At 32.6% G+C, this 10,484-nt stretch overlaps 1 protein-coding gene across 1 annotated transcript; it reads left to right on the plus strand.

The window, feature by feature from the left end:
- Positions 1-1,385: 1,385 nt before the first annotated feature.
- On the plus strand, positions 1,386-7,370 carry LOC120084490 (nucleoside diphosphate kinase 3-like). Its single transcript, XM_039040286.1, has 7 exons — positions 1,386-1,590; positions 2,251-2,388; positions 2,982-3,019; positions 3,125-3,175; positions 3,683-3,850; positions 3,938-4,050; positions 4,869-7,370. Exons 1-7 carry the CDS (start codon positions 1,506-1,508, stop codon positions 4,990-4,992), a joined length of 717 nt encoding a protein of 238 aa, XP_038896214.1. The 5' UTR covers positions 1,386-1,505; the 3' UTR covers positions 4,993-7,370.
- Positions 7,371-10,484: the final 3,114 nt, after the last annotated feature.

Here is a 10,484-nt window from a genome sequence, read left to right on the forward strand (position 1 = left end):
GTAAAATGTCCAAACAAACTTATTTTATATTTGGTATAAACGTGAGCATTATGAACTCTCGATCGTCTTCTGTTACTCTATGAAGTCTGCAATCATAGTTACGATTAATAAAGGTAATAGAACGATTTTAAAATTAGACTTAGGAAATTAGTGGACAAATCATCAAATATTTACATTAAAAAATGAAAATAAAAAAGTAAGTAAACTGTATTTTCAGAGAAAATTGGAAAACTAAATAAAATATTTAATAAGTTGGTGCAGAAATAAAATAGACATGAAAATGAATGGAGGATAGGATAATAGAATTTAAATTAGATTAACATTATGATTATTGTACTTTGGCTTTGGCTTCAATTCCATTTTAATCTGTGTTTTTAAAATGTTCAATTTTAATATATATTTTTTCAATAAAATTTAAAATTAGTCAATACAATTCAATTAATTTATTATAGATTTTTTTAAATAGTCTTCTAGCATTTCGTTTATAAATTGTGAAAATATATTCACATAATTTATTATCTTGCATGATAATTAATATAGGATAAATTGCAAAAATCATTTTTAAAAAACAGTGATAGTTGCAATTATACCATTAAACGTTCAATTGTAAAAATTGTGTCTTCAAAATTATACAAATATTAAAATTTTGACCCTCAAACTTACATAATTGTAGAAATTGTGTACATTTGAAGGTTCGTCATTCGAGGTCCAATTACTACAACTATTATAAGTTTGAGAGTGTAATTATAATTACTATCCTATATAGAAAAAGATTCCTGCTTTGAAATGGTGTGGGCTATTTTTACAATTTTCCCAATTATTATTATTATTATTATTATAAATGTTAATTTTAAAAGATCAAATTTTAAATTTATTAAAGATAGAAAGACTAAAATGAAATGTAATCTAAGATATGTGGACTAAAATGAATATTATTATTATTATTTTGATGGAGGATTTTAAAAAATATAAAAATAAGGGAAGTTATTTATACAAAATAGCAAAAATTTAATCTTATTTAATTGATAGAAGTTGATAGAATTGTCAATCAATGATAAAAATAGATAGAAAATTTATAAGAGATAGACATGGATAGAAATTTATTGATTTTGTTTTCTATTTTCATAAATAGTTTGACATTTTAAAATTTTCTTATTATTTTTACCATTATTATTATTTGTAAACATGATTTAAACCAAAGTTAAACGAGCGGATTAGGGGAAGTTTATGGTCTGAATTATTATATTAAAAAAAACGGCAGTCAGAGTCAGAGACGGTGACGGAACGCATCGCATTGGAATTCGCATTTCTCCAAAACGGTTTTTTTTTAATAACCTTTTAACCTAACCCCAAAAAATCGACAACCAATCTCTCTTTTCCATATAAACCCCTTTTTTCTCTCTTTTTCTCTCTCTCTCTCTCCCTTCACTTCAGCTCTCTCAACTCAACGCAACAACCCCACTCTTTCTCTCTTCTTCCCCTCAAATTTCCCTCAGTTCTTCAATATGAGTTCCAAGATCTGCAGATCTGCCTCCAGAGCCGCCAGGTCCATCCTGAATGCTTCCCGGAGCTCTCGAGCTTATTCCACTGGTAATATTGTCTTCCTTGTGAGGTTTCTTTCTATAAGTTTTTTTGTTATTGCAATTTTTGAGTTTTTTGGAGCTAGATTGCTCTAGATGCGATGTTTTTCGTTCATTAGGCAAGTACTCAACCTGAAATGAGATGGATCTTTGTTTTTTTTTTTTTTTTTTTTTTTCGTTGTTTTATAGGTTTTTTATGAATGATTCCTGTTTTATAAGATGTGATTTGCCTTTTTATTTTAATGTCGGTTTTGTTTGTGTCAGATTGATGTATAGACAGTGACTGTGAATGACTGACTATCAAGAATTGAAATTAGAGATTGTAGCTTCGTGTCGTTTTGGTTTATGTCTACAATGTTTTAGCTACTTTGCTGTGACGCCGGCTCTATTTGTTTGTTTAAGCGAATATTCGAGATGAAATGTCTGAATCTCTGTTTGTGACTGTTTTATCGGTTTTTCTGAGCTAATTTCGGTTTTCTGACAGGTGAGATTTTCTTTGCATTTCAATGTCGGTTTTTGTTTATTTTTGTGCGCAATAGACAGTTATTGTGAACGAATAGCTCCGAGAGAGATTGTATCTTCGTATTTCAATGTTGATTGTGTTTAACTGAATGTGATTTCTCCAGCTTATGTGAAGTGAGTACTATCTTTACCGGTTTTTCAATGGCAGGAAGCAGAGCCGTGGCTTCCGCAGCAGCAGTATCGCTAAGAGAAAAGTTGCCTTCTCTTGCTTCGATGTTTGAGAATGCCGGTTCTGGATACGCATCTAGAGGATGGATTTCGGGACTGCTTGCCCTTCCTGCTGGAGGTTTAGTCCATACTACAAAACTCTTATAATACAATTGTCATTGATTCTGGGAAAAATGCTATAAATTTCTTCCATTCACCTAGGTTAGGATTAGATTTTCTGGATCCAGCAGGGAGGGAGCGAAGATAAGACGAGATAGGTCTCCATCTTAGATTATAGTAATATGTAATCGGTGTGGCCTCTGGCACTTTCATTTTCGTTTTTTATTTTTAGAACTTTAGAATCTAAACGTTAATAGTTTTCTGAACTCTGGCACGAGTTCATATTTGGTTGTTGCATTATAATCATATTTCTAAGTAGCAAAAATATTATTTTAGGCCTTTTTTTGAGTTCTTATTTTTAGACTATTTATTATCCATCTAATGTCTTCTTTTACAATAAGAATTAAAACTAGCATGAGATCTCTACAGTTAGAACAAGAAGAGTTAAATCGGATGTCTTTAAAAGTTCATCAGAATAAAAATGGATAATGTTGGTGTATGTCATGATACAACGATGTACTGGATTGGGACAGTGCTCCACTTTCTCCCATTATTTCTGTCCAATGTCCACCGTCCTAACTGATGCTTAATTTTTTTTTTCCTTTAATGTAGCTTTCATGCTCCAGGAGCAGGAAGCACATGCTGCAGAGGTAATATAACAAACTTGGATTCTTTGTCTCGTTTTCCCTGTCCTTAATGAATAATTAATGATCATTATTAATTATACTAACGTACTTTCTCGTAACTTCTCTCAGTTTGAGCGCACGTTTATAGCCATCAAGCCAGATGGTGTACAGAGAGGGCTGGTAAGACTAAACCAACCCATGCGACGTTTTTCTTAATGCCAATTCTGATTTTGATATTTAGCACCTCTGTTTTATTATACCTGTATTTGGGTATTTATTATGATTTTGAGGTCCCTTAAAAAAATCTTCAACATGAATGATTGCCTCTTTGGGTTCACCAATCCTGGATTCAATCATATTTTTTGTTTATGGAATGAATGTCATTTAGATTTCATGGGCTATGATATTATAGTATATAGTATGGAGTTTCATCTCAAAACCAATTGGCAATAAGAGGAATAGTTTATGTATCTCGTAAAAATCAAGAGATTCTTGACCCTTTTGAAGTGAGATTCTCCACATGGTTCACAAGATTTCTGTTATTCCTCAGTGATCTATCCCAACCCCACGTAAGGATATAAGATAGAAAGGGGAAAAAAAGGGATGCTTGTACTGACTGTTACTGTTCTCCTGATTGGGAAGGTTGTCCAAATATTTATCTGATCCAATTCTCGTTATGTGCAACAGATATCAGAAATCATATCCCGTTTCGAAAGGAAAGGGTTTAAACTCGTAGGCATTAAAGTTATTGTCCCTTCAAAGGAATTTGCTCAGAAGCATTATCACGATCTGAAGGAAAGACCCTTCTTTAATGGCCTCTGTGAATTTCTGAGCTCTGGCCCCGTCATTGCAATGGTTAGTCAGAACCAGAAATTACTGTGTTGTTTGCAACCGCTTTTAAGCTTTGGTTGAATTGAACCTAAAGTTTTTCTAATTCTTCAGGTTTGGGAAGGCGAGGGAGTAATCAGATATGGACGAAAACTTATTGGAGCAACAGATCCACAGAAATCTGAGCCCGGTACCATTAGAGGAGATCTAGCTGTTGTAGTTGGCAGGTAATGTTTATTACTTCAACCATTCCATGTTCTTCTGCTTACGACAGTTAGACCACATACTCTAAGGAAAAGAAACAGAACATGAGAATCACTCTCTAACTCTAAAGCTAATGAAATGAGTGGGAGTAATTCTATAATAGTTAAAATAAGTTGTCATTTTTAAAAGAATTCGAAAATTACATTCAATCATTTAAAATCAATTCTAATAATACGAAAAATGTGATTAAAAGTGTAAAATTAAGCCGTGAATTGATTTTGAGTGATTAAAGGTTTGTTTTGGTGTGATTTTAACCATTTTAAAATCACACCTAGAAATGCACTAAGCCACTGCTCCCAATTACTTATAGTTAGGTAACTCATTTCTCCATTGTAAATATCTCACTACAAAATCTAGATATTATCAGACGTGATGTTGCTTTAAAACATTGTCAGTCTCGTGCATTTTAGCATTCATGGAATTCTCATTTCTTAAATGTTTGGTCACATAGTTCAAATACTCCTGAATTTTAGGCATGCTCCAATTATGCTACTGGACTTGGAAACTTTTCATTTTTACCTTCGAACTTTTGAATTGTTATAAAAGTGATGGTTATTCATCACCTATCCTTTGAACAAAAGACCATATATTTCATGGAAGACACACGACTGCCTGTTGAACTCATTTAATTGACTCCTATTTGTCATCCAAACATCTTTTAATTGCAAGGGAATGTCAAGTAGATGATAAAATTAAAAACCAACTTGTAAAAAAAGCATACATTTTCTTCAAACAGCTATATAACTTAACGATCTTCTTTTGCTTTGATTTAAATATACAGGAACATCATCCATGGAAGCGATGGACCAGAGACTGCAAAAGATGAGATCAAGTTATGGTTCAAGCCAGAGGAATTGGTTAGTTACACAAGCAATGCAGAGAAATGGATCTATGGAGATAACTGATGAGTTTTCCTTTCCCTTTTTCTTTTTATTGTCATTCTTCCTTTGGGTTTGGGTTTTTACTCGAGCTAGGCAACAGTACCCGTGAATAGAGCGTCGGGTATTTTCATAATTAATGCGAATAAAATTATGCGCTGAGCCCAGGCTATGAATGGCGGCTCATTGATATGCTACAACAACACCAAACAGTTTTTTCTTAGAGTATTACCATATAATAAACAAACAGTTGAATAGTATAACTTAGTTGCTGATATAATATCCAGAATTTTGATTCTTCATTGTTACAACTTTCTCTTTTCATTTCCTTTTTTAATTCAATTTTTGTTTTTATATTTTAATTTTTTATTAGGATACAAGGAAAAATCCACAAAACCACTTAAACCGACCAAAACTGCTATTGATTCAGGTTAAAACCAATTTGGTATGATTTGACAGTTTTAGTTATATACGATCAGGTTTGGGTTTGACAACGTTTTAATTGAAATAGATCGAGCTTACTAATAATATTTGTACTAAGAATTGATAATTACATCACATACCATATTTGAAATCATGAAACCTTTTTTTTTAATACAAAATTTGGGGTGGGGGATCAAACTTTGGACATATTGATAGATAGTTATACTCATGTTGGCTTTGAAGTCTTGCGTTTAATTTGTGTAAAGAAAACTCATCTGTTTATTTATTTATACTTATATTTCCTGATATTTCCCATCTAGCAAATTCACACAAGCATAAACCATCTAGCCAAACTATCAATTTGTTCGTTCAATGTGGTTCGGTTTGCACGTTTTTGGTGGTTCGGTTCAATCACCCGTATGTAATAATTTGATTGTAAAAGAAAATAAAGGAAAAACAACCAAAGTTAACATGACCAAATGGTATTGAAGTTATTATTCAACTTCAAACATTTTTTACTGACAAAAAAAAACTTTTATTTATTCATATACTACTGTTTGATGTTTATGAGTCATATTAAATTATTAAGGTTGTTTACTTAGATAATTTGGTCGGCGAAACAAATATATTTCTAAAAGGAAAATGATTAAAATAAAACTTGTGGAATATATTAATCTAAGCTTTGAAAATAACAACAATTTAATTTGGGCCAGAGTTAAATTGACCAACTGAGATTGAATATTTCAGTACTTAAAACAAAATGAAGATTTTTTATGGTTAACGTGGAGTTTGTAATAGCTTTACATTGTGAGTAAATTTTCGATTTGATACGCAAAAGGATTTGACAGAGATGGGGAATCGAGATGAATAAAAATAAAGTTTTTTAGACCGATAAATTCAAGCTTATTGAATGAAGTGTAGTAACTTTATCCACATTTTTTCTCATATAATTTTTTTTTATTAATAATATTTGCGTAGCATAGTTCAACAGGTGTTTGCGACTGCACGTATCTAATTTGAATCCCAAAACTTAACCAACATTTTAATACTACTTTCTAAGTTTCAACCTCACTTTGTCAGTATGGTTTAAGCTAAATAATGATAAAGAGATATGAACATAAACAACTACTTGAAACGTTTCATATTTATACTCAATTTTAATATGGAAAAATTGCGAGACAAAGATAGAGAGATAAAATCTAAATCGAATATGAATAAAAAAAAATATATGGAAAAATATGTGGAAGACTTTGTGGTCTTTTAGCAATACCTCCCAAATAAAAAATTTTCCTTTGGAGGGCTTGTCTAAACTCTTAACACACTTCCCACACGTGAAGTTCTTGCAAGTCATTAGATTTCATCCGTTTAGATGTGCCCTTTGAGTCATTGTGAATCTGAATCTAATATTTATGCTCTATGATTTTGCAAGGGAAGTAGAAATATGGTCTTCTTGAATCCCCAGCTTGCTTCTTTATGACATTCTTCACATTGATTATGCTTCTCTCTTTTGTAGGGTAATCGAGATTCTCGATTCCCAGGATCTTAGGATATTCTTCATGATCACATCCTCAATATGGCATCGATTCCCAGGATCTTAGGATATCCTTCTCCCTGAATTTTGTTGGTGGGGAGTTGTTTGATAGCTTGTCTACTCCTTAACTGTGAGGCAGGCTAGCCAGGATCCTCCTACCACAGATGGGTCTAAACGAACGACCCCTTTTCAAGAGGTTTTTTAAGGTGAATTATGATGTAACTATTCGAAGTGGTGAGTTAGAACTTAGAGTTGTTGTTTGCCATTCCAGTGGCAAGATCTTCATGGTCATGGAAAAGTTCCACCCTCTCATTGGTTATGTGGAGCTCGTTGAAGTTTTGACCCTCTTAAGAGGCCATTTCCAAAGCTTTGAATGTCGACATTCATCCTTTAAAGGTCTTTTGACGAACTCTTCTCGATATTTTAGTGAGAAATGGTTTTTTCATGGATTCTCTATATGATTTACATTGGTGTGTTATCATTTATAGTTTCGTTTCATTTCTTTTCTTTCTTTCTTTTTTTTTGTTTTTGTTAAGCATCACTGTAATTATGTGGCTCACAAGCTTGCTTCCCATACCTAAAGATATCAGGCATCGTTGATTTGACTTGAAGACAATTCTTCAGGAATAAACTCATTATTAATTGTTGATTGTTGCTTTCCTTAGTTTTTGTTTGTTTATCTTGTGTTCTTCCATAAAAAAGGAAGATGAGGAGAACCAAAATCACAAGGGAGTATCTAATTTGTGCCTAGCTCAGTAGATAAGGTACCAATTATCGTTTTAAAAGTTGATAGTGAATGAATCGTGAAGTTCCGTAGTGGAAGTGGGGATCGACTCTATTTTTATTTTCACATAACAAAACTTATACATAATAAAATTATGCAAAAATTCAGAAATTTACAACATGCAATTGAAGGAAAAATAGGAATTAGGGTTATGAGAAATACGTACCCGTGAAGAACAATTTCTTTGTGTAATTCCACTTCTCTAAATTGATTACAAACACGACAATGAGGACACCACCACAATTATTTCCTCTGTATTCTCTTTTGGGTAAAGAATTCTCAGGAGGCATGAGCTCTAAATTTTGGGAGATGGATAATGTTTGAGAGAGGTGAAGAATTTTCTTGTAGGGAGTCTTCTCTGTATTCTGGAAAAAAAAAACTCTGAGATCTTGTAAAATGCTTCTATGAAGAAGATCAAGATCACCCCAACCAAAACCACCCCACCACTCATGATTTACTGAGAGAGAAATAAGGTGAGTGAGAGGTTATTTTCCTCCCTTTAATTATAAAATTAAAATTAATTTATTTTAATTACTATATATATATATATATATATATATATATATATATATATATATATATATATATATGTTATATCATATATAACACATAACCTATAATTTTATATTGTATCAAATACAATATAACCTATAGTTTTAATTCTCTCATTAATGCATGGTATTTAATATAAATTTCATTTATACTAAATTTGATTATATGAATTCAATTCACATAAATAACATTTGAATCATATTCAACTATTTACTTTCTCTCGAATAAACTTTATTTTATAATGTATCAAATACATTATATTAATTATATCATATAAAATTAAGTTAAATTAATTATATCACATATAATTAATTTCCTCAATTAATTTGAACAATTCAAATTAATCCAAAATTGATTATCAATAATCCTTGTTGAGCTATAGAGGGGACCTTAAGGACATGTAGATTGAAGCTCCAATGGTACTTGAAAAATTAATTAAACTCCTTTAATTAAATTATTCAACATCCATTAACTATCGATCACTCCACTAAAGATCGACAGCTGCATTTTTCGTACTATATATATATTTCTGTGTCCATTGGATATAACTAGTCAACAGTGCGATGACCCTTCACAAATTGCTTGTAAGTACAATTGGGTAAAATTACCGTTTTGTCTCTTAGTTACATCTAACTCCTTAAATACCACTGATTCCTCTAATGAACAATAAGTCATAGTCTAACTATGAACAAACCCCTTTCAGGCCAAGAGAGGGAGTGGCGCCACATTATTCAAGACCCGGAATTAGCCCATAAGGGAGCAGTTTATCTACTTACCAGATGTTAAGGAAGGAGTGAATTTCGTCTTGTGTAACTGTGTTCCCAGCTCTCAAATCAGATGAATTCCCAAAATAGTGGGTTTATTGAGTTGGTGATTTGGCCACTCTCACCCATACAAATCAAAGGACCGCCTTCATAGGTAGGAGTTCATAACTCACTCAGGATTCAGGTCATGTCACATATGGTTATCCTGGTGAAATGTAAATCTCTATTATTAACGACATTATATAATGAGACTAGTCATTTCGTGGTCAAGACGTATACAAACTCTGTATAGAATACCTCCACTCACATATCTCCACATGAACGATAAGGGTCAGATCATTTATAGCACTTTCCAACAATTGTAACATCTACAAAATGGGTCTATTCGTAGTGTCACAAGGATAAGGTACCCAGCCTTATCCATCTACTAAAGACCATTTAGGTTATCACTTAAATATGTCCATCTGTATGACTCTACATACATGTTTAAGCTACAGAAGATATCCTTGGATGTTAGTTTATTGGTGTTGGAGGATGCCCTAAATCTCGTAGAGTTCTATAGTTTGTAAACCTTGTATGAACAAACTTGTATGTGAATAATAATATTTGATATTTTATTCACTTTGTCTATGAAATATATGATATTTTAGTTGTATTAATCACAAACCAATAAACAAGCATCCAAGGTTATCGTTGTAACTTAAACATGTATGTGGAGACATACATGTGGAAACAAGTGATAACCTAAATGGTCTGTAGTATATGGATAAGGCTGGGTACCTTACCCTGGTAACACTATGAGTATGACCCGCTTTATAGATATTACAAATGTTGTAAAGTACTACAAATGATCTGATCCTGATCATTCATGTATTAGACATGCGAGCGGGGATATTTTATACAAAGGAGTTTATATAAGATCGGACCACAAAATGTTTAGTCTCATTATATAACACCATTCATAATAGAGGCTTTCATTTCACCAGGATGACCATAGATAACATGACCTTAATTCTGAGTGAGTTGCGAACTCCTGTCTATGAGGGCGGTCATTTGATTTGTATGGATGAGAGTGGCCAGATCGCCGACTCAACAAGCCTACCATTTTTGGGATTCGTCTGATTAGGGAGTTGGGAACTCAGCTACACAAGATGGAATTCACTTCTTCCTCGAAGCAAAAGTAAGTAGATAAATTGCTACCTTAAGGGTTGATTCCGGGTCTTGAACAATGTGGCGCCACACCCTCTCTTGCCCCGAGAGGGGTTTAGTCATAGTAGGACTATGATTTATTGTTCATTAGAGGGATTAGTGGTACTTAAGGAGTTAGATGTAATTATAGGGGCAAAATAGTAATTTGTCCTAGTTGTACTTGCGAGCAATTTGTGAAGGGTCATTGTACTGTTGATTGGTTATATCCAATGAACATAAAAATATATATGTAGTACGGAGAGTGCAGTTGTCAGTC

Source organism: Benincasa hispida, chromosome 1, assembly GCF_009727055.1.
Source record: "Benincasa hispida cultivar B227 chromosome 1, ASM972705v1, whole genome shotgun sequence".
NCBI classification, from domain to species: Eukaryota; Viridiplantae; Streptophyta; class Magnoliopsida; order Cucurbitales; family Cucurbitaceae; genus Benincasa; species Benincasa hispida.

Coding starts and splice junctions, on each gene's coding strand:
- LOC120084490 (XM_039040286.1), top strand. CDS start 1,506: ATGAGTTCCAAGATCTGCAGATCTGCCTCCAGAGCCGCCAGGTCCATC. Junction 3,020..3,124: donor AGGAAGCACATGCTGCAGAG/GTAATATAACAA, acceptor AACTTCTCTCAG/TTTGAGCGCACGTTTATAGC. Junction 3,851..3,937: donor CTGGCCCCGTCATTGCAATG/GTTAGTCAGAAC, acceptor CTAATTCTTCAG/GTTTGGGAAGGCGAGGGAGT.